Source organism: Rana temporaria, chromosome 4, assembly GCF_905171775.1.
Source record: "Rana temporaria chromosome 4, aRanTem1.1, whole genome shotgun sequence".
Lineage (NCBI taxonomy): Eukaryota > Metazoa > Chordata > Amphibia > Anura > Ranidae > Rana > Rana temporaria.
The window spans coordinates 187,840,384-187,865,995 of NC_053492.1; the positions used below are offsets into that span (position 1 = coordinate 187,840,384).

At 39.7% G+C, this 25,612-nt stretch overlaps 1 protein-coding gene across 1 annotated transcript in view; it reads left to right on the plus strand.

The window, feature by feature from the left end:
* LOC120936831 (probable cation-transporting ATPase 13A4) overlaps nucleotides 1-25,612 on the plus strand; it is a 112,372-nt gene that overhangs the window by 68,927 nt on the left and 17,833 nt on the right. The window contains exons 13-23 of the mRNA XM_040349531.1: nucleotides 926-987; nucleotides 1,897-2,047; nucleotides 2,193-2,282; nucleotides 4,700-4,856; nucleotides 10,074-10,191; nucleotides 10,979-11,103; nucleotides 16,332-16,495; nucleotides 22,149-22,253; nucleotides 22,414-22,493; nucleotides 23,947-23,989; nucleotides 25,145-25,254. Of these exons, the coding sequence (XP_040205465.1) occupies nucleotides 926-987; nucleotides 1,897-2,047; nucleotides 2,193-2,282; nucleotides 4,700-4,856; nucleotides 10,074-10,191; nucleotides 10,979-11,103; nucleotides 16,332-16,495; nucleotides 22,149-22,253; nucleotides 22,414-22,493; nucleotides 23,947-23,989; nucleotides 25,145-25,254 (1,205 nt within the window). The remainder of the gene's footprint in view (nucleotides 1-925; nucleotides 988-1,896; nucleotides 2,048-2,192; nucleotides 2,283-4,699; nucleotides 4,857-10,073; nucleotides 10,192-10,978; nucleotides 11,104-16,331; nucleotides 16,496-22,148; nucleotides 22,254-22,413; nucleotides 22,494-23,946; nucleotides 23,990-25,144; nucleotides 25,255-25,612) is intronic.

Here is a 25,612-nt window from a genome sequence, read left to right on the forward strand (position 1 = left end):
AACAATCGAACATACGATGTTAAGTCGAACGTGAGTTCATCCCTAGTGGGTATTAACAAAAAGATTATTTGTACTATACCTTTAAACATAATTGTCAATATCTATACAGTATTTTATAGTTATGGAAAATTTCACAGCTTGTATTCTATTTACTGGAAATTTTATCAAATACCGGTACATTTTCCCTGATTGGTGCTGATTTAAAATAAAATTGCTGGAATCAGTAATAAAACAAATTAAGACACATATCTTATTTTGTTACAATGTTAGATTAGCTAATGTACTGGCTATAAGGCTACAGTAGGTTCACATATGAGCAACGCACACAAAATTGCTTGAAAAACTTGCGGAAATGTGCCCACACTTGGTCTCACCTGTAGGTGCAAACTAAAACTTGGAAAAACAGACAACCCACTCTGCAACATCATGCTATAATCTTGCCACAATTGTATGGATATTATATCTTATTAGCATGCAATGGTTCATAAAACATTGTTAAAAAAGGGAGAACAAATGTAATACACTGTATACAGTCCGAAAAATTGTGAGGGCAATACAATTGTACCTGAGAATGGCATGCAATAGAGGAGATGTGGCTGCACAATAATCATGTGTTATTTTTACATTTGTCTTATATTTTCTGGCAATGGGACCCCATACAAGGTTTATAAAAAACACAAACCATTAACATTGTCGTGTACATTTTCTGGCATTAATCTGTTTGCAGAACCTATTCTGCTAATGTAAATGTAAATGTTATGCCAAACATGTTCAGCAAAAATAGACTTGAGCAAGCACCATCTCAACATTACATGGCTAGTTTGCACATAATTAGCTCCTCTTTCCTTTTTATTAGTAATTGATTAGTCAGCAGTATTAGGGCACCATGATATGTCTATTTAATTCTTCATTGTTTTATCTTTAGACTGGTACTTTAACAGAAGATGGGCTTGACTTGTGGGGCGTTGTTCCTTGCAGTGAAAACAGGTACCAGTATTGTTTTTTTTTTTTTTTTTAACGGCTTTAAGCTTTTTACACAGTTTAAAGTGGTTGTAAACCTCAGTCATGAAATTTGCTCTCCAAAACTCTGAGTGCTCTTTCTCTCATGTGCTTCATTCTGACAAGTTTCCCCGAAACATGATACAATTTGTGACGGGGAGGGAGATAAGCACAAAGCTTGTCTATTCAAAATACAGCTTTGCATGTTTCTTTATTCCCCTGCCTCTCCAATCAGCTTTTTACACAGCTCTAACATAGCTCTCTGCCACCTCCTCTGTACTCCTCACAGATGCATAATGATTGTATTACAAATCTGCACTTTGAAGGGTTGTAGACAAAAGAATACTGCAATTAAACAAGTAAAACCTATAAAGGAGGATTTGTTTCTTCTCTGTGTATCAACTGAGGCTAGTCACTTCACTGGGTATATGTGAGGGTTTACAACCACTTTATTGCAGTTCCACATAATGATCTCATGAAAACAACAACCTTTGGGTGATTCAGTGGATACACTGTTGGCTAAAAGATATCAGAGTGCAGTTTTACTTTGTAAATGGGTTTCGATCAAAATAGACACCAGTCACTAGGGGTGTACCACACAGCTATGTACTAGGTCATGTTACACAGAGTTTACAATCTAAAAGTTAGAGCTAGTTTAGAGAAAATCTAATTTACTTACCAACATATATTTGGAGAGTGGGAGGAAACCAGAGTACACCTGCGCAGGCACAAGGAGAACATGCAAACTCCAGACAGGTAGTGTCGTGGTTGAGATTCAAACCTGTGAACCTAGTGCTGCTAAGTGGAAGCGTTAACCACTTATCCACTGTGCTGTTCAACTGTACTGTAAAAAAACTGAATGTCTACCTTCTGCAGCTGTTAAACTTTTTTACTTAGATTTCAGAAAGTTCACATGTTTACAAGTGGTAATACTTTGTCCTGGAGTCCACTATTTGGGGCAATGGCCTGTTGTCACTCACTGATGATTCTAGATGGGAAGATTCAAGGTGATCCTCTGGATCTGAAAATGTTTGAAGGAACAAACTGGGTAATATTGTGGAACAATGCTTAAAAATTATATATTTTTTCTATGTCAACAATGATTAAATGCTCAGACATGACATATCATTTCAATGACGTTCTAGAATTAATTAGATTTATTTCACAATCAATCAAATATCCTTTTTTTGCAGGAAATAGATGAGTCATGCCAAGTTGACAGTTGTGAGGCGGTTACAAGAACTCACTATCTTATTGTAAAACCACAACAAACTATCAGTTCAGTAAGTAATATGCAGTAATGCATTAAACAATGTAGGGTCTGTACCTGGCCCTTTTATCTTGTATATCTATCTGGCTTCAAGCCTATTTTGCCCAAGTAAACTATTTGATGTTAAACCTGGAGTGTTAGTGTTACTAAACCCACAACAGTAAAATCAGTCTGTATATGCAGTAAAGCATGCTTGTTATACTCACTATGGAGCCTATGGGATAAATCCTCTGCATTGTGTAAAAAGGCTGTTTCATTCTATCTTTGCTGATTCTCCCCTGCTTCCACTATCCCCAATCCATCTCCTGATAGATCAGAGCTTTGAGGCAAGCTGCACATGCTCAGTTTGGTGTATATTGCTAGAGAGTTTTTTTTTTCTTGGGAGAGTGCATGTGTTCAGCACAGGGCCAATCAGCACTGTCCAGACAGAAGGTAAGGGGTATTGTATCCTGCTGGACACTGATAGAAGTCATGAGACTGCTATATACTGCTAATGAGAAAGGGTATTTATCAGTTTATATTTCCAAAAATAATTGCATTTTCATGTTCTGTGCACTGTGGGAGACGAGATATAGTGAATGCAGGGTCCTGGATTTAGTAACACTTTAAGCCGGCCATAGACGGTTTGAATCTTAGCAGGGGCCTGCCAAGATTTGAACCATAAATTAAAATTGTTGTGTGTGTGGTTCTGCGCAATGGGCTTGAGAAACAAAAACTACTGCCCCTACAGATACAGCCACCTAGGTGGAGTACAAGAATTGATTAGGAGAGGTGTAGGTGTGGCGCTGTTTGTATAAAGCCTAAAGGTGGCAGTGTAGTAATTTATGAGGATTGAGGTGTTTTAAAGTGACAAGTGCTAACAATTAACATCATGAATAAAAATTGAAAAGTAATGTGTGTTATATGTGCTGCAGCTTTTTAATAAAAACCTAAGTGATGAGTGTTACAAGTGCATATGTGTTACACCCAGTGCATTCAATATCTAACCTATAAGATTTCACTTTTTAAATTGTAAAAAAAATTATATATATATATATATATATATATATATATATATATATATATATATATATATATATATATATATATATATATATATATATATATATATATATATATATATATATATATATATATATACTGTATATATATACACACACACACATGTGTGTGTAAAAGAAAACTTCCTGGCAAAAAAAATAATATATATATATATATATATATTACAAAAAAATAAAGTAAAGTGACAAGTGCTCTTCAAAGTGACTGGTGCCCTTTAGAAAAAAAAGTGACTTTTCATGTGGTCTTTCGTTTGTAGTACTGGTGCTCTTTATAGTGCCCCTAGTGGAAAACCACTCACCAAATTTCCTTACCCCACCCAGAGGTATTGCACACTCAGGCCTCGTACACACGACCATTTTCCTCGACAGAATACATCAAGAAACTTGGTGGCAGAGATTTTTTTGCCAAGGAAAACGGTTGTGTGCATGTTTTTCATTGAGGAAACTGACGAGGAACTCGACGAGAAAAAAAGAGAACAAGTTCTCTTTTTCCTCGACGGGAGTCTCAATTTCCTTGTCGTGTTCCTCGTCGGGCTGGTTTTCGACGAGAAACACGTTCGTGTGTATGCTAAGAAACCCGCGCATGCTCAGAATAAAGTATGAGACGGGAGCGCACCTTCGGTAAATGTAGCGTTTGTAATGGAGATAGCACATTTGTCAGGCTGTAACAGTCTGAAAAGTGCAAATTGTCTCTTGCCAAACTTTTACTTAAGACGCATTAACATGAGATTAGCAAAAGCAGCCCCAAGAGTTTAGCCAGTGGAATCGAACTTCCCCTGCCGTTGTATGTGTTGTACGTCACCGCGTTTGAGAAGGAGATTTGGTCTTGACAGTGTGTACGCAAAGAAAGCTTGTCAAGTTTCTCCACAAGCCTGACAAGGAACTCGTCGAGGAAAACAATGTTTAATTTACGACGAGTTCCTCGGTCGTGTGTACGAGACCTCACAGTATAAGCCACTGTGCAGCACTCCATGGAGCCTCTGTATGCTTATTTCCAATCTGAACTTCCATGTCTCTCTACATGAAATCAAGTTCAAGAATACTAAGAAAAGACCTCAAACTAGCAATTGAAAAGTTTAAAACAAATGTTATAAAGTATTATTTTACTGAAAGAGTAGTTGATGCTTGGAATAGACTTCTAACAGATGTAGTGACACAGACACAGTCAACAGTAATTCAAACATGCTTTGGACAAACATACATCTATACTCATCTATTCTAAAAAATGGGGCTGACTCGATGGTCCACTCAGTCTTTTTTCTGACTACACTCTAAGTTTGACTGTAATAAAACTGTATTTAATCATGATTCATGACTACTGACACATTGTGATATCATTTTGTATACATGCATTTTGCTTTCCTCCCAGCTTCCAGTAGATGGCCTTACCATCCTACAACAGTTTCCATTCTCCTCTAGCCTCCAGCGCATGTCTGTAGTATCTCAGGTTATTGGAAGTGGGGAACATCTGGTTTTCCTAAAAGGGGCCCCGGAAATGGTGATAAGGTTTTGCAATCCAGAATCAGGTATATAGAATCAGGTCTATAGAATAAAGCATCACCTAAGGATATTGAGATATTCACCTAGTAATATACACCAATTCACATTGCCTTGAGATTGTGGTAGGGTCAGGATTTCAACTGATAATCCTTTTTTATGTTCACCTGGATATACTGTATGTCAGGTTTTTAGTATAGATAGGCTACACTATAATGATTTTGCACATTCAGTTCTTATCTACTAATATTTTCAAAAAATATATTTAAAATGGACAAATGTTGTTTACATTTTAGCTTTATGAACAGTCGTAATAGGGTTTAATAGGGTATCTTTTCTAAGTGATTTGATTTCACATTAGGCTGTGTTTATGGTAAGATAATAAATGCAGAATGATTTATATGAAAATGTTATGTAAATATGTTACTATATATGACCTCCCTCTGTACTACCATACATGGCTGCGTTTAAGCATTTTGAGTGTTTGCCATCCTCACTCATTTTTATAGTTGCACTTAGGCTTATAGCCGGGGGTGGGAGTGTGGCGATTGCATCCCCTGAGAAGCAGTATGACCCCGTAGGGGCTTCTCGGGGGGGGTGGAATCGCTGTGCCCGACCCACTGGGGAGTTTCCCCGACATGTTTTTAGGGGGACTCATTGCCCCAGGGCTGGTCGAACAGCCTTGTTTGAGGATGGTGAATGTTGGTTTATTTTTCCTTTGTTTTCTTTTTCTTTTTTTGAATGCTCTGTTGTGTTATTGGGGGAAGGATTTCGAGGTTCTCTCTTCAGGACTTGGAATGTAATATCTTTGTTACTGATATTGTCTCATTGCATATGCTGTTTATTTGGATGCCTGTTATCTTTTAAAAATCTCTCAATAAAAATTATTGAAATAAAGGAGACTGTACAATCAAAAAAAAAAAAAAAAATGTTATGTAAAATATGTTGGGCAAAATTATACATTGCATATTACCTTTATGCCTCGTCCACACGATCAGTCCATCCGATGAGAACAGTCTGAAGGACAGTTGTCATAGGTTAAACTATGAAGCTGACTGATGGTCCGTCGTGCCTACACACCATCGGTTAAAAAAACGATCGTGTCAGAACGCGGTGACGTAAAACACAACGACGTGCTGAAAAAAACGAAGTTCAATGCTTCCAAGCATGCATCGACTTGATTCTGAGCATGCATGGATTTTTAACCGATGGTTGTGCCTACTAACGATCGTTTTTTTTCCATCGGTTAGGAATCCATAGGTTAAATTTAAAGCAAGTTGGCTTTTTTTTAACCTAAGGTTAAATAACCTTTGGGGCCCACACATGATCGGTTTGGACCGATGAAAACAGTCCATCAGACCGTTGTCCTCTGGTTAACCTATCGTGTGTACGAAGTCTACAGTAACATTGGCATTTTGAAGGTCAACACACATTTCATAATTTCTATGCTATCTGAAGGGAAGAAAAACATGCTAACTTATGTATGGTATACAAGCTTGCAGGTTCAATGTGGTTTAACCTGCCTGGCGGTCTTCCCGAGTCTGACTCGGGGTTAGATTTTCCTGCTGCGAGCGGAAACCCCGAGTCAGACTCGGGCTTGCCTCGCTAGATCCACAGGCACAAGTTACTTACCTTGTCCCTGGATCCAGCGATGCCACCGCGCTGTGTGAGCGAGCAGGACCTCGCTCGATTCACACAGTGCCTCCGTGTGACGCCGATCTCCGTTCCCTGCGACGTTACGACGCACGGGGACGGAGAACGGCGCCAAATTCAAAAAAGTAAACAAACACCTTACATACAGTATACTGTAATCTTATAGATTACAGTACTGTATGTAAAAAAAACACACCCCCCTTGTCCCTAGTGGTCTGTCCTGTGTCATGCATGTCATTTTATATAATAAAAACGTTTCTTTCTCCCTGCAAACTGTAGATTGTCCATAGCAACCAAAAGTGTCCCTTTATGTCAAAAATAGTTTTAGATCAGCTAAAAAACAGCGATAATAAATTATAATCACTTGCAGAATTGTGCGATAGCGATTTGTGGGGAAATTCATCATAAAAAAAAAAAAATAATGACAGCAACAATTCTGCAACTGAGCAAATTTCAGTGATTTTGATTTGATTACATTATTGAATAATTTTTATTATAATTATATTATTATTTGTTATAATTATTTATAATTATTTATTATATTATAATTTATAATTTTGTTTTTAAAAAAATGTCATACCTGGGATGCCTATTAGAATCTTGTTTGGTCAGATTTAAGTGAGTTATTTCTAAAAATTACAGGCCTACAGTATAAAACGCCAAATTTCCTTGCAAATAATGGTACCGCTTTTAGCATGTTTTTTCTGACAGAATCATACCGCCAGGGAGGTTAAAGAACAGCATTAAAAATACACAATTGCTTGAAATAACACCCTTGCAGGATGCCCTATTTTCACTGCTTTATACCCACCCCATAGCAGATTTACGGTATTTATGTGTATATATACGTTATTCTACAGTTCCGTGTTTTGGGTGTGAGCAAGTTGGCGGCGGCTCGCTCCTACTGTGAATTCACACAGCGGAAGCCGATCAGCGGGGCCCGCGGACCCGATGTTTGCTGGGACCCGCTGATCGTTTGGTACTCTGACAGAATGACTGTCTGCCTATGTAAACAAGGCAGACAGTCATTCTGTGAGTACAGGAACACTGATCCATGTCTTTAACCACTTAAGGACCCGCTCATGTATATTTACGTCCTGTTTTTAAAGATGGATATCTCGATAACGGCAGCAGCTGCTGCCACAACCGAGATATCCATCTTTTCAGTGAGCGGTCCTGTAAACGATAACAGTGGTCTCCGCAGTGAATTCGCCACAAGATCACCGTTATCAGCGGCGGGAGAGGGGCCCCCCTCCTGACGCTTACCGGAGCCGCCGGCAGCGGCGTAGGCGATCGGGTCCTCTCTCCTGCTCGACAGGGATACGAGTGAGGGCAAGATGGCCCCCACCCGTCCCCATAGCATAGCAGGGCGGAAGCAACGTCAAAACGTCACTTCCGCCCATGCTTCTTAAAGCAATATTTTCTTGTTGTAATTTTTTCAAATGACACAATGTCTTTTTGACCCCAGATCTCATATTTAAGAGGACCTGTCATGCTTTTTTCTATTACAAGGGATGGCCCTATTACATTCCTTGTAATAGGAATAAAAGTGATCCATTATTTTTTTTCAGTGTAAAAATTAATAAAATAAATAAAAATAAATAAGAAAACCAAAAAAACATTTTTTTAAAGCGCCCCGTCCCGACAAGCTCGCACGCAGAAGCCAAAGCATACGTGAGTAGCGCCCGCATATGAAAACGATGTTCAAACTACACAAGTGAGGTATCATCGTGATCGTTAGAGTGAGAGCAATAATTCTAGCCCTAGACCTCCTCTGTAGCTCAAAAGATGCAACCTATAGAATTTTTTAAACGTTGCATATGGAGATTTTTAAGGGTAAAAGTTTGACGCCATTCCACGAGCAGGCGCAATTTTGAAGCGTGACATGTTGGGTATCATTTTACTCGGCGTAACAAAAAAAGTGCGCTTGTAAGACCGCTGCGCAAATACGGTGTGACACAAAGTATTGCAATGACCGCCATTTTATTCTCTAGGTAGTTAGAAAAAAATATATAATGTTTGGGGGTTTTAAGTAATTTTCTAGCAAAAAAAAAACTGTTTTAATCTTGTAAACGCCAAATCAGAAAAACAGGCAAGGTCCTTAAGTGGCTAAGAAGTAAAAGCACCTCCCCACAGTTAGTAACCACTCCCTAGGCACACATTGAACCCTTTGATCACACCTAATGCTAAGCCCTTCCCTGCCAGTGTCATTAGTACAGTGACCGTGCATATTTTTAGCACTGACCACTGTAATAATGTCACTGACCCCAAAAAAAGTTGCAAAAGTGTCAGTTAGGTCCGATTTGTCCGTTGCAATATCGTAGTCCCGCTATAAGTCGCTGATCGCTGCCATTACTAGTAAAAATTAATAAATCAATAAATAAAAATTTCCCACAGTTAGTATATGCTGTAACTTTTGCGCAAACCGATCAATATATGTATCTTGGCTTTTTTTTTACAAAAATATGTAGCAGAATACCTATTGGCCTAAAAAAAATTTTTTTTGGGATATTGTTTTTTTTTTTTTATTATCGGTGGTTCTTTGTTTCTAGCGCAAAAAAAAAACCCCACAGAGGTGATCAAATAACACCAAAGGAAAGCTCTATTTGTGGGGAAAAATTACACACATTTTATTTGGGTACAGTGTCACATTACCGCGCAATTATCAGTTAAAGCAACATAGTGCCGCATCGCAAAAAATGGCCTGGTCAGGAAGGGGGTAAATTCTTCCGATGATGGATGCAGAGGACAGAGGTTTGGACATTTGAGTGAATTGGACAAATCTGTCCACTTAGTTTTCCCCTTTTGGGGAACTGCAAACAAGCTGGGTTTGAGTTAAACTCATGGTCGATTTAAACCCAAAGCTCATCACTACACGGTAAATGGGGAGGGGGGTTCCCTTTTTTTTATGGAAAAAAAAAACATGAAAGTGTTGAACCAGTAAACCAGTATTAAAGTAGAGATTTGCCATTTTAAATACTGGTAGACAAAAATATCAATTTCTAAGAAAGAAGCATCTTAATATACACAGTCATGCATTAAAAACAAGGAAATCGTTTTAACATTATAAAGCAAAAAAATAAATAGAAATGGGCAAATCCTGGATGAATTTCAGAATTAATCTGCATTCACTAAGTGATAAATACAGGATGAACAGTACAGTAAACCCATTGAAGAACAGATGCGGGTGAATATGGGCTAATTCTGTTTTTACCCAGCTAATGTAAAGTGAACCTCCTATGATAATAAGTGAAAATAACTATAATAAATGAACAAATTCAAATATATTCACACACAACAGGTTAGGTAAATTGATCATCAAATCAATGATAAATTGATTCCTTCATTTTCTAATTTGTAAAGTCAGAGGTTACTAAATACTGTAGTTTCGTAAAACACTGTAGTTAGTTTCTAAAAATGAGTAGGTGAATTATCTAGGTTGTATTAAATCATATGTCAAGTATGTAAATGCATCATAAAAGGCATTGGAAAAGTTAGAATTGGACAAAGTTACCTTATGGGTTTTGTGCTGACAGTACAGTAGTATGTGAAGAAGTAAAGTAAATAACTACTTTATATAATTCTGTCTTCAGTTCCTGAGGATTTTTATGATGAACTCCAGCAATACACTTTGCAGGGTTTCAGAGTTATTGGCCTGGCATATAAGAAAATACAACAAACTAAAGATCTAAGCACAGAGAGCTACTCAAGGTAAGACATTTTGAAATTTTACACATTTTTTATGTTATTTTGCTATTGCTATGTAATGTTTTACGAAAAAGTTTTGAATTCTAATATATATATATATATATATATATATATATATATATATATATATATATATATATATATATACATATATATATATATATATATATATATATATTTCAGTCCGATGCTGCATCTGTCCCCCGCCGGCTCTAAGACCAAGGACTGAGCGATCAAACACATCTGAGCACCACAAACCAAAAATGCTATTTAATTCATTTTTATTATTCAACGCAAACTCCTCCATCTATCCATGTCTCCATGCTTTATTGTACTGAGAAATCAGTTTGACCCCCCCCTTACCGTTCTGGTCATGGCCATCTTGAGTAAGGGCAAATGATTCATGTTTCATTTATTTCCTGGAACCCATCTGCCCTTAGCTCAGGCTTGCAGGCAGAATGGTGTGATTAGCTGAGAAAACCCCTCCTCCCCTCCCGAAGACTGTTGGGATGTATGGCATATTTTTTTTCTATTCATAGAAAATAGAAAGCAGCTGAAGAAATGTGAAAAATAAGCAAATATGATATATTTTCCTATATACTTACTAATGCTAGAAGCATAAGGATTACGAATAGTCAATGTTGCTCTAGAGAGTGAAGTTCCACTTTAATGTCTGAGCAATTCTCTGCAGAAGCAGCATTCAAGTTGAGCATGTTCAATTTTATTGACTAATGTTTTAATGTATATATTTTTGATAAAAAATGTGTCTTTTTTTTTTTTTTTTTACAAGAGAAGAGGTAGAGTGTGAACTTCTCTTTATCGGACTTCTGATATTAGAAAATCGTTTGAAACCAGAGACAGTTCCTGTGTTATGTGAGATGAACAATGCCTTAATCAGGACTGTGATGATCACAGGTATATGCAGTATTGCGTCTCTCCAGATTTAACACAACCAATCAATTTAAAGTTGTATTTATTTCCTCTTGAACTCTTTTCAAAAGTGTTTCTGATGTTCAGTGCATATATGTGTTAAGTAAATGGAATTAGTGTTATAAATATTAAAGTATTAATAAACCCAAACAATGAAAACCATCATTCCTGCAAGCCCCGTCTTTCCTATCTGCCACATTAGAGAAATGTTGTTCTAAAACCGACCCCCAGAGATGGGACAGGAAAGAGGAGCTAGTGGTCATGTGACCACCTATAAAAAAATCTAAAAAAATATATTTACAGTGTTGTTTTATAGTTTTCACCTAGGGGGCATGTTGAGAGAATCTGTAAGCTTTGCAATTAAATACTATATTTACTGTATTTTTTGTAACTCCCTCAGTATAGTCTGGAAAGTGTAGCAGTAGCTTTACATGCCTAATCCCAGGCTTCCTACATCTGGGTAATGTGGTCAGGATAGTAAAACAGACAGTCTTAGTATACAGGGTACAAAAGTACACATTCTACTTTTAAACAGAATTTAAAGATCAACCCATGACCACACAACCTCACAGACACAGTGATTTGCAGAATGACAAACTGCTTAACCTACTTACTTGAAGTGATATTTAACCCTTTGGTTTTTAAGCACCACCAGCTTAAAGTGGATGTAAATCCTCATCCTAAACCCAGTGAAATGAACAGCCTCAGATGATACACATAAGATTTACATGTATATCTGCTGTCTTCAGCTCACTATCGTCTTTAGAATTCTTACATTGTGTTAGAGATTTTACTTCCTCATTCAGCAGTGGGTGTGTAGTCTTGGCTTACACTGTGAGACAGCTGATTGGAGGAAAGGCACACACCCCCACTCTACATAGGCAGAAGAAAGAAGATACTTTCAGAGCTGTGCTGTGACAAGACAATCTCTTTGCTAATCTATTTATAGCAACCTCCCCCGACACACACATTTCAGGCTGGTTTTATCTCCCATCTCGGAGAACTTGTCAGAAGTTATCTTGCTGATAACAGAGGAACGAAACAGCAGAAATACACAGAACTTAAGGCTTTGTAAAGAGATAAGTAAATACTACAGATAGATGTGCCTAGGTCAAATTTCATGAATCAGGTTTACATCCACTTTAAAATCACTAAGTATGCAGCTTTTTCATCTTTAAAAATATTGCCTATGTTCCAGTTGGTTTGGATTCATGACTGGTTTCCTGTTTCAGGGTGGCTCCTTTCATACGTAGTAGCATCCTATAGAACAGCGGTCTCCAAATTTTCTGAAGAAAGGGCTAGTTTATTGTCCTTTAGACTTTAGAGGGGGCTGGATTGTGGCCAGCCGGAGAGGAAATATTCCTGGCATTAGTGGGAGTAAACATCGTTACATTTGGTATTAGGGGAAGGAATAGTGCTCCGTCGTTGGTATCATAGGAAGGAATAGTGTCCCCTTATTGGTGTCATTGGGATAAGTGGTGCCCCATTGGTGTCAGTTGGTAGAATTGAGCACTGGGCTGCATGAGCGATCTTTTGACCACTGAATTCTGAAGCGACTATTCAGCAGCACTCTCACTAAGAACTGTGTTTTATTATTAATATTTAGAGAGCAAAAAAGTGCGGGACTTTAAATGAGACACCCTAGATAAGTATCTCCATCCCTATTGTTTTTTTTGCACTGGACTTTTGCTAATCCACACATTGTGGTCACTTTTGAGTAGTATTTCATATTCATTGATCAATTGCTTTAATATTTATGTGTAGCACTACCCCCAAAGGAGCTGCTGGTTTGTTTTGGGTGGCATGTTACTTCTGTGGATCCACCGTCTAGGGTACTTAATGAGAGCTGCAGTGAATGGAATGTCCACACGACAGGTGTCTTTGTTGTGCTTTTTATTACCCAGCAGAGTAAAAAACAATAGAACTTGGTGAAGAATAGAGGAGTAGTAGAATTGGATAACAGCAGATTCAGGTGTAGATAAAAGGGAAACAGTCCTGCTTCCAACGATAACTTCTGTTTCGCAACTCCACCCGGAATGGGTATAGCGCACCTGGACAGGCCTCTCTCACCAGCCTGGCAGCCAGAATGTCACTCGAACTTGTGACTAAGTCTCTGCCACAGACTCTCCCAATGATTGCGGAAAATTTGGGTCCAGAATCCTCTTTTCTGGATTCAACACGTGAATCTCCTTCAGCTAGTTTAAGTTAGGTTACCGACTGATAAGCGGCCAACATCCAGCCTCTCAGTGTCCGGTTACCCTGGTCCCCGATGGATGGTAAAACCCCTATTGGAACACCAGCCTGTCTTGCCACTCCTCAGGCAGACTTCCCACCAAACAGCTTCCTCCAACAGGATGGACAGCCCAGAACCTATTCAGATTGGGGACCCAGTCTATCACTGAGTCCTGAGTGGTAGATCATATGTTCCGGGCCAACGTGGTCCTGAAACCAGGATCTTTGTGTAGCACGTGCACCCCGGCCCGGAAGGCCCAAGAACATGGCGTCTGCCTCATAAATACCCCTCCCCAGCATGCACAGCAAGGAAGCCTCCTCCTGATATGCTTCCGGGAAGAAGTATCCATGACCTTGACTCCACTGCTGCTACCTGCTGACCTGGGGTGTGATCAACACCCCAGAAACGACAGCATGAGCCCACAGTACAGCCAAAGCTGAGACAGAGGCTCAAAATTTAAACAAATTAACCTGGTCAGAGTTACTTAACTCTCTAACCCCCTCTAAATTTACTATAGCACCGGTTCTGAAAAGTAACCAGGCTTTACATATGTTTTTTTTTACTGGATATTGTGGTCACATTATGAGTGACGTTCATTACTTGTCCTTATTTTATTGTTTTAATTATATACATTTCTATATGTATATTTGAGCACCCTATTTTAGTGACACATAGAAACAGATTCACTGCCATCCCTTATATATTGATTTTCAATTACCGTATTTGCCGCCGTATATTTCAGCTAAAATGTTGGTTTTGGGATATACTCACTGTATAAGATGACCCCTTTCCTACTAGTCATGCCTCGCCTCACCTCACTGTGCCATTACATGCCAGACTGTGCACATTACATGCATCACTGTGCCCAATTACATGCTTAACTGTGCCCCACTACATGCCTCACTGTGCGCCACAACATGCCTCACTGTGCCCAATTACATGCTTAACTGTGCTCCACTACATGCCTCACTGTGCGCCACAACATGCCTCACTGTGCCCAATAACATGCCTTAGTGTGTCACTGCTTACCTTATCCGTGACATGACATGCAGACCGCGTCCGTCCATTTTTCAAAAGCCGCGCCCCTCTTTCTGCTGTTCCGTGACTCCGCTTCCCAGGAGACACAGGGCTAGATTCAGATAGGTGAGCGGATCTTTAGATCCGCGTAACCTATCTCATTTACGTTACGCCGCCGCAAGTTTTTCAGGCAAGTGCTTTATCCACAAAGCACTTGCCTGTAAAGTTGCGGCGGCGTAGCGTAAATCCACCTGGCGGAATTCAAATTCGGCGGGTAGGGGGCGTGTATCATTTAAATGATGCGCGTACCCGCGCTGAACGAACTGCGCACGCGCCGGCCACGACTAAATCCCAGTGTGCATGCTCCAAATGACGTCGGCAACTCGTCATGCTTTCGTCGTGAACGTAAATTACATCTAGCCGTATTCGCGAACGACTTACGCAAACGACGTAAAAAATGCAAAACTCGGCGCGGGAACGACAGCCATACTTAACATTAGCTACCCCTCATATAGCAGGGGTAACTATACGCCGTAAAAAGCCGAACGCAAACGGCGTAAAAAAAAAGCGACGGGCGGTCGTTCGTTTCTGAATCGGCGTAACTCCTCATTTGCATATTCCTCGCGTATACAAACGGAAGTGCCACCTAGCGGCCAGCGTGAGATTGCAGCCTAAGATCCGACGGTGTAAGTCACTTACACCTGTCGGATCTTAGGGATATCTATGAGTAACCTGATTCTATGAATCAGGCGCATAGATACGACGGCCGGACTCAGAGATATGACGGCGTATCAGGAGATACGCCGGCGTATCTCTTTTCTGAATCCGGCCCACTGTGTTTAGTGTTCCGCCTATCACGGATGCCCTCTCGTCCTCAGTCTCGGACGAGAGGGCATCCGTGATAGGCGGAACATTAAACACAGTGTCTCCTGGGAAGCGGAGTGTTCGGCCTATCACGGAACAGCAGAAAGAGGGGCGCGGCTTTTGAAAAATGGACGGACGCGGTCTGCATGTCACAGTCCCGGATAAGGTAAGCATTAGGTTACCAGCGTATAAGACGACCCCCGACTTTGAAGAAGAATTTCAGGGGTTAGAAAGTCGTCTTATACGCCGGAAAATACGGTACTAGATGTGTGTCTCCCTACATGTGTGTCTCAGTATAAACACACAGCCCTATAGCCCAAGATGGCAAGGCACTCCCCCTGCTCCTCCTTCTGCAGTCAAAAGGAAAAGGGTTTAGCAGTACTGTAGGATTAACCAATACTGTACATAAGGGAGTGTGCAGGACTGGATGTGGTCAGCTGTTGATTGATAAACAACAATCTTTTTTTTTTTCACTGTATTGCAAGATGTCACAGCCTACATGAGGGACAATGTTGCCTTAAAATCAGGGGTAGGGTAGCAGGGTTGTCCTGAAAGTTACAATAGGTAGATATCACTGGCAGGATTTTTGACACTTTGTAGGGGGACTAATAAACAGGGTACATGCAGATGCACTTATAATTATGTGTTGCCGCACACATTTTATTAATGGGAGGCCATAGTTATACTTTAACATTTTTGTTTAAATTTCATAACTACTACTTTATGTACTCTGGTAAAGTACACAATACAAACGTCTGTTTTAAATTAGGAAGGAAACATTGTTCAATATTCCTGGCTGTCACTACTTTGTGAGATTTTTGTGTTTTTTTTTAGCTAAAAAAGAGAAAGAAATATAGGCATGATTCAATCACATGCAGTGAGATTGTAGTGTGTTTTATAGTTTTTCATTATCAGTTAGAAACCTACAATGAACCATTTGTGTTACTGGTCTCACTTTAGCATCCTGAAAAGTGAATGTTTTTTTTGATCATTTATCATATAGTTATTGCTCTTTACACTGATTTACTGTGTATGACCAGTTTTATTTTAAATATAACACCATATTCTAAAACCAAATAATATCATATTTCTGCCATAGGTGATAATCTTCAAACAGCAATTACTGTAGCACGAAATTCTGGCATAGTACAAAAGAATGTTAAGGTTATTCTAATTGAAGCACGTGAGCCAACGAAAGACTATCCTGCCTCCATTACATGGAAACAAATGGAAGGTCGTAATGACGAAAGCATTGAAATAACAGTAAGATATTTAAAACTTTCTTAATGAAGGAAGTTTAATAACTTAATATAAATAAAAATGACAGGACAGCAAAACAGACATATTATATGCATTTAAAAGTACAGTATGGGGTTGATTTACTAAAGGCAAATAGGCTGTTCACTTTTAAAATTGATTTTCCTTTGGCTTATTAAATGCGAGAAGCTCTGCTAACTTCTATCATCATATCATGTGCAATCTATTTTTTTTTTATTATTGCACATGATTTGATATTCTTTGCAAAGTCAATTTTTCATTACTTTGGGAAAAAGCTAGGAGAACATTTCCTTCCAAAGTGAAATTCTCTTGAAAAGTGAACATTCTATTTGCTTTAAATCAAGCCCTATGACTTTTAAGCATACTTTTTATACCACATGGTGATTTTCTGAGTGAGTGAGTGAAAAACTTGTAAAGCGCAAACACATGCGAACTGAATCGCCTCTGGGCGCTGTTTCCAATTCCATGGGTAAAGAAAAACCCCTTGACCTCAGAAGAGATGAGGTGTATTTTCTAATACGCTCTACGCCCCAAGGCAAAAACTAAAAAAAGTATCTTATAATATATTGCATAATAACAAATGTATGATTGGGGTGTGTCTTGCTTAATGCCATGTGCAATTGTAATTTATTTTATTACAGGCAGTGTCAGGTTGATATGATTATAGCAGTATATGAGAAAAAAGGGAGGGGTTTTAATTATAGGTGTCTTCAACATGCCTGATCTTAACTGGAGTTTCCAAACTATGCTTAAAAGAAGGAGCAGAGATATGTTGGAGGCTTTGAATGAGGTTTCTCTCATACAGTTAGTAAAAAGATCAATCAGAGGAAACCATATCCTGGACCTGGTGCTGACAAATAGGAATCATTATCTGATGATAAAGTAGGAGAGTTTGTCTTGAAAATTCATATATAAAAACAAAAGGGGGAATTTCTAAAAAAAAATATTAAAATGTTGAATCTATTCTACAGGAGCCAATGGGCACTTAAAGTCTACCATCTGAGGCAACTAGTTTATATGTCAGTAAATATAGTAAGGCTGGCCATAGATGGGGCAAATTTATTTCATGCAACCACGGGTTGGAGGAAAGAAATTTGCACGATTCCCCCATCAACACAAACAGTACTGACAAGGGAATCCCTCTTGCCGAGCAACTGTCTGCTCCCAGGGGCAGGAATGGGCAGGGGAAGCCATCCCCGCCAGCAGAAGACAGTGATTGTTGCTAGCGGCTATAGCAGCCACTAATGATAATCGCACAAAAACCCCTAACTAATGAATTATGGACTTTTCTGGTGCTACTAAAGTATTATAAAATTATCAAATGTTTATTAATACAAAGAATAAAAGTGGTATAGACAATAACAGAGTTGATATAAACATTCACAAGTAAAACTATATAATACCAGGGCTCAAGTCCTGCGGGAACGCGTGGAAAAGGAGTCCCTGCACTTTTTTACAGCAGCAACGCAGTTCCCTTTGCAGGACTAGAGCAGCCGAGAGCAGCCGAGCCGCCCGAGCCAATCCTTCACTAAGCAGCGATGCCCAGCTCGAGTCACTGTCAGGGGCAGGCGAACCTTAGTTATCCTTTATGTTACTGGCCCCTTCCTGTATATCGATTCATTGGGTAGTGTGCGGGTATTCCGTCACTTCCTCGATGCCGCAATGTCTCCTGGAAGCTTTTGTCATTGTTCCCAGGAGACATTGCGGAGGTCTACCGCGAGTTATCGCGGGATTTAGAAAGAATTTAGTTCTTTCTAAATCCCGCGATAACTCGCAGTGGACCTCCGCAATGTCTCCTGGGAACATTGGGCCTGATTCTCAAAAGAGATACGCAGACTTAACTGCTGTTCAGCCTGCGTATCCCTGTGCCTAACTTTGGAAACGATTCTCAAAAGGCTTTTTCCAAAGTTAGGCAGAAAATCGGACATGTGTAAGACTTACACGGTCAGATTTTAGGATGCAGTACCGCATCCGCCACTGGGGGCATTTCTCATTGAAATGCAGCTTTGCGTATGCAAATGAGGACTTAAGCAGATTTTCAAAGCATTTCATCACTGTGATTTCTGCGTAAGTTCCGAATTTGCCTGCGCAAAACTAGGGCTGGTTTTATAATGTGGAAAGTTAGTCACACATTGTAAAGGCCCATTCAAGCGACGGCATTTGGTATGCATTCCCGGGGGAGAACTCCACGGCAATTTTTAAATTCAAAAGCGGCATGGGTTCCCCCCCCAGGAGCATACCAGGCCCTTTAATAAGGGGGCCCCCAGATACCGGCCCCCCACCCTAAGTGAAAGGATATGGAGTACATCGTACCCCTATCCATTCACCTGGAGGCAAAAAGTAAAAGTTAGGAAACACACAACACAAGGGTTTTTAAAATAATTTATTATTCTGCTCCGGATGCCCCCCCTGTCTTCTTTATTAGCTCTATTACCAGGGGGGGCTTCTTCTTCCACTCTCCGGGGGTCTTCTTCCACTCTCCGGGGGGGGGGGGGTTTCTTCTTCCGCTCTCCGGGGGGCTTCTCCGCTCTCCGGGGGTCTTCTTCCATCTTCTCCTCTCTTCCGCTCTTGACTCGGCGAACCCCGGTTCTTCTGCAGATGTCCGGTGCCTTCTTCTTCAGCGCTGGCTGCCTGCTATGTTTGTGTGTTAGCTTAATTACGAGCAGGCAGCCGGCGCGGTCTTCTGTGACGTCAGGGTCTTCTGTTCTTCTCCCCTCTTCCGATGTTGCCTCGTCGCCTGTTGTCGCTGTAATGATGGAAGCGCGCCTTGCATCCCATTTATATAGGCATCACCGTCCCATCATGCTCCGGCACCACGTGGGTACCTACCGGAGCATGATGGGACGGTGATGCCAGATTCCGATAAGCCCCCGCCCGCAGACCCCGACAACCAACGGCAAGGGTTGTCGGGAAGAGGTCCTGTCCTCATCAACATGGGGACAGGGTGCTCTGGGGTGGGGGGCCCCGCAGTGCGCCCCCCTGCCCCAGAGCACCCAACCCCCCCATGTTGAGGGCATGCGGCCTGGCACGGCTCAGGAGGGGGGGGGCGCTCGCTCGTCCCCACTCCCTTCCTGACCGGCCGGGTAGCGTGCTTTGGATACGGGTCTGGTATGGATTGTAGGGGGACCCCCTACGTCGATTTTTCGGCGTGGGGGGGTCTCCTTACAACCCATACCAGACCTAAGGGCCTGGTATGCTCCTGGGGGGGGAACCCATGCCGTTTTTTTCTTTGAAAATTGGCATGGAGTTCTCCCTCTCAGGAATGTATGCTGAGCGACGCTGTCATTTTTTTTTTAAATTATTTGTTTTCCCGGCGCGTCTTTTTTTTTTCACCCGTCGCAACTTTAGTGTCCCGTCGAAATTCTCAAAGCCGCCCGACGTTAATTACGTTCGCGCGCTGCACGTCAGGAAAATGACGTCACACGCATGCGCAGTACGGCCGGTGCGGGAGCGTGCCTCATTTAAATTTTAAACGCCCCCAGGAGAGGGGGCGTTTGACGATCGGGCACTTAGGTAGAGATTTTAAGTCAGTGTAACTTAACTGCTGAAAGTTAAGTTAGGCAGCTTTTTTGAGAATTTGACCCAATGCTCCCAGGAGACAACGAGGAAGTGACGGAATACCCGCACACTACCCGATGAATCCATATGTAGGAAGCGGCCTGTAACATAAAGGATTACTAAGGTACAGTGGATAGAAAAAAAAAAAAACATGCGGTTTTTGTAATTATGCATATGAGCATATCATAATTTTTTTGGTGGGGGAGTGGATCTTGGGTTGGAGTTCTCACACTTTTTTCCCCAGGACTTGACCCCTGTATGATACTATTTGATAATTTCCTCATCCTCCCTGCTGTGATTGGGTGATGGGTTGCTTGCTATGACTTTGATGCGTTTCACAGGTCGCTTCATCAGAAGGCAAGATCTACAGCCAAGCTCTATAACAATGAAGAGATACACATTTATCAGTTAAACGCAAACAGTCTGTTAAGTAGAGCTGCACCCCTCAGTTTTAGGGATAAGAGCTTAACATACATATCCTATATGTATAGAAAAACATGCATAAGCAAATGTACCACTATTACAACCAGTTGCTGCCGATTTCCCCAACAGATGGAGCATTTCATTGGGCAAATATGTGTCCCTTAGTATGCCCAAAAGACACGATTCAAGCCAATGAGGACTATCTAAGATATAAAAAAAAGAGAAAAAACTGGATGATAATAAACAAATTGATACAAAAAGCAAGAGGGAGGACAAAATAGAAAACAGTCCATAAAATAGAATTTGGGACCTGCAGAATCCCAGCTACACCTCTACTTCCCATGTAGGGAAAATATTGTTATGCTGGGCTCCCCATATAATCACTTAATCAAAGAATAAAGCCTCCACCATCTTTAAAAAACTCATCTATAAAGTATGATAGTCACAGTATCTAATGGCCGTACACACAATCTGAAAATCGGACGACAGATCGTCATTTTTTTTTTAAAAGGTTGTATATCGAACCTGAAGAGTTTACTAAAGTAACAAAAATTCTCGTACGACAGAATGCAAAATCGGAAGTGATGTCATGTGTTGTAGTGTACTTGTATTGTATTTTCAGACTACAACTGTACTGATTAAACGAAAAACCGTACAATTTGGTATCGTACGAGAAAAATTTTGTGTTTGTCCGATCAGATAATATCAGATGAACTGTCGTGATCGGCTCTCAAAAGCTCTGTACTAACGAGCAGTATTTTTCGTTCGATTTTCAGATTGTGTGTACGGTCCATTAATGTGTATTCACATGTCATAAAAAAAACAAGAGCAAAATACCTTAATGAGTTTGCATAGCAGTGTGTGGTAAAAGCATGCACAGCTTGAAATGTAGTGGCAATATGGAGAGGACAAGCAGCTCTTTCCTATTCTTTGTTCTTCCTTTCTCTTACCAGATAATACTTGTCATTGGGGATTGTCACCCCTAAGAGGACAGCTTGGCAATAATAATAGCAATATTTGCTTTGACTTACCTACTGGTCCTCCTTAGTTTTGATTGGTCCCTTGCTGATTTAACATTATGCATTACCTATTTTTACTGGTTCTTACATGTGACTATTTCGCTACACCCATGTGTGTGCAAATTGTGAGCTTGTAATATTTACCATGAAAATTAAATAAATATATTGAAAGGGAAAATGTACACTTACTTTGTAAGGTTCCCTACACATTTATTTCCCTAATTTCTGTGACACATATTCACCGTGCCCTGTGAATGGGCACTCACAACATGAAAGGAGATTTTTCAAGTAAGCTCAACTATTGTTTGTATTGATATTTCAATGCTAATGTTATAAAATTAACTTGTGTGTGCTGTGACTATAGATTTCCATTAAAGTTAACACAGCTTTACTTTAACACTGAACAGCCGCCAATTCTTTGGTATTTCACCCCAATAAATCTTACTTTGGGTATCTCAGCATCTTGATAGCAGATAATTAATACCAGTCTTCTTGGATTTTTTTTTACACTTTATGAAACAAGCATGAAACTAAACAAAGCAAGTACGAAAAGAAAAAAAAAAATCATAATTTGTATAACTCAACTTGAGTATTTGATAGCGCCAATAATTAAAGGTTTTCTCACATTCTACAACTAGGCAATTGACATTGAGCAGCACCATGAAACGACTAACTACTGTTTTGCTATGACTGGGGACGCCTATCAAATCATAGGACAATATTTCTACAGCCTACTTCCAAAGGTATTTTTCAGTATAGGCTTGATTTTTTTTACTGTATATAAACACATACGTATATACAAATAATGTGGGACTGATTTGATGGAAAATAATAAAACTAACATTACATTTGTGTTTGAGTTATACAATAACACTTCATGGCTACTTTTTCATTTTAAAATAGCTCTTACTAAATGGTGCCATTTTTGCAAGGATGTCACCTGGACAGAAATCTAATCTCATAGAAGAATTTCAGAAAATGGAGTAAGTACCAACCTATAATTTTTCTAGACATAGGCTGTTGGATTCTTGTTTTCACTTGATGGTTTTTAACCCCTTCCAGCTCATCCCAAGCATTTCTTTAATAGGATCTTTACACCTGGGGGTGGGAAGGATGCGCCCCAAGGATTGGAAGGATCGTGTAGAAATGAAAAAGTATTCATCTCCTGCACTTAATGGAAATAATAATTGTCAAAATAAGTGTAGCCAGCACCCGCTTCTGAATCACAAGTAATACTTTATTTTAATCCAGGATAAAATACAACATAATTTCCAGCATGCTCATATGTTTCTGCCCTATGCAATGCTTAATCATAGCCCTGGCAGGTGGTAGTAACATCCAATTCAAATACTCTCCCACCTTTCCACTTATACCATGCCAGGTGCAGAATGAATGCTTTTTATGTGGGCGTTGATTGATTCATTTTGCACCTGGTATGGCATACGTGGATTGGTGGGAGAGTTTTTAAATTGGGTGTTACTATTACCTCCCAGTGCTATAATTAGGGCCTGCATAGGGCAGAAATGCACGAGTATGTGGGAGAGTATGTTGTATTTTATCTTGGATTAAAATAAAGTATTGCATTAGATTCGGAAGCAGGTGCCATCTACACTTATTCTAATAGAAGAAGGGCTGACAAGTGCCCTGACATGCACTGCTTGTCACACAGGAAGGGGTTTGTCTCAGGTGAGTGGCAGCTTGCTATTACCTGGTATCCACACTTACTGGAAGCATTCATTTCCTGGATTAAACTGACTAAACAGACATTTTTTAGATCCACTAGAAACTCTGCATGGCTATGATGAAGCAGGATGGCCCCATAGGCACAGAATTCTAATTCTGTCTGACCTAAATAAAGAAATTACTTTACATGTCCACCACAATGCCCTGAAATATCAGAGGAAGGATCTTTAAATACACATTAATTAGAGTGGGCTCTGCCCAAGTCCAACTGACCTACTGACAGTCAAGAATGGTTTCTTTTTAAGGTAGAAGCCCTGGTTGGTTGACCAGGCATATGTAGCCTATCTTGTGCCTCTTCACGTAGAATCTACCCATCTTGCTGCTGAGAACCAGCAATGTTAGTGAAGCAGTGAGCTGATTAGTCTTGGAAGGAGTCTGCTGTAGCTTATGAGTAGTTTTGTCAAGGTCCTTCCATATATATTTTAGTAGGAAGCAGCAAGTGGAGTGGGGAACCTAATGTGAAAACCAAAAGACAAGCATGCCCAAAAAGTTCTGTGATTTCTTGTGAAGTTACAAGTCTATGAGCCTTCAATGTCGATCTGCATTGACAATGCAGATCAGTACTACTGAATTTCTGATTTAAATGTTGCAGCTGAACTCCCTCTAAATACTAGTGATAGCTAGTAGAAAATTAATTTGAGATAAAATCACAAAATATATATTAATGTGTAGTTGTTTTTTTTCTTCTTTCAGTTACTATGTTGCTATGTGTGGAGATGGAGCCAACGATTGTGGAGTAAGTTTGCAAATAATACAAAGTATGTTTGTAATTTTTAACAAATTTACACTATATGGATACTAACACTAATTTAATAAATAAGTAGTCTAGATAGTTATGTGTACAACCAAATTCTCAAATGTCAAATTAATCCTTTCATATAATGGGCATTGTCACAACGCTTCATAATTGTATTTATGGCTCAAAGACTGTGTCAAGATAATATAGGGCCAGAAAATCCAAAAGTGATATTTCAAATAAAGATGGACCCTGGTTACGCCATTATGTCCAAGCTTCTCATGCATCTTGTAATATCGAACAGCAAGATCTTTCTGCTTAAAGTGTCATTAAACCTACATCATATCAATACATTTTGTATTACATGCTGTTCATGCTCACTCAGTCACTATGGGATTCATTTTATAAATTCTGCAAAAAAAAAGTGGTTGATCCTGCTTTTCTGTGTCTCCCCATCCTTTCCATGTCCCCACTGCAGCTGGAGATTTTGCAGAGCAGTGTTGGTAGCTAGTGCACATGCTCAGTTTTCAGTGTATTTTCTACCCGGAGCATTTCTTCCCTATCAAACATGAGCAGCCCATGTGACTACGAAGCCACACATGTGGGCGTATACACAGTGGTAAATGACAACCCACTCCCTCCCTCCTCCTCCTCCATGCCCACTAACCAGCTAAACAAATGAGATTGGGATATTGAAACTTAAATTATGGAGACTTCACCACCCTGTTATTCCAAGGCACAGGTCGGAGAGCCTATGTCTGGCAGAAATATGCCCCCACTAGGCTTTTGCAAAAAAATAATAAAGATTTCATTTCAAATATATATTTGTATGATGATATACATCAGTTTATGTATATTACATATTTATTTTTACTCGGTATTCCAAGAGCTGTTATTTTTTTTAACATTTGACCAGCAGCAGAGGACTAGAAGCTCCTCCTGCTTATGTTTTCCTGCAGACAGGTTGGGAAAAATCTGGGTCATGTGACAGCTATATATCAATAAGGAAAGAAGGTACTTAGATGTTTTTTTTAAATAAAATAATTTCAGTGCCATCATCCACATACAGAAAGAGAAGGGATCATGTAAATTAAAAAGTGTGTGTTTAGTATCACTTTAATTCCTAAATTGTAACTGTGCATATTTATATTTTAGGCTTTAAAAGTAGCACATGCTGGTATATCCCTGTCTGAACAAGAGGCGTCTGTCGCTTCTCCATTTACATCACAAATAACTAATATCCAGTGTGTTCCTGAACTTATTAAGTAAGTTGCTTTTTTATTTCATTTTGTAAATGCACTTTTTTTTGTTATTGCATAGGTTGCTAAATGTAATATCCTGCTTCACAGCAGAACATTTCAGATAAAGTGCTTTAAGAGTGTAAAGAGACTAAGGTTTGAAGAAGGTACACAGTGGTGGTATGGTTATATTGTGTAAGCCTCACTAATATATATATATATATATATATATCCGAAGGCATGGATAGCAGTACAAACCAGAACATGTTCCAATTTCCCACCAAAAAGTAGCTATCTGATCCCAGAGTGCATTTATATTCGCACAAAATATGTAATAATTAATTGGTCAGTGTCGGCACAAAGCATTGCTGTGATCTGTCCCAGA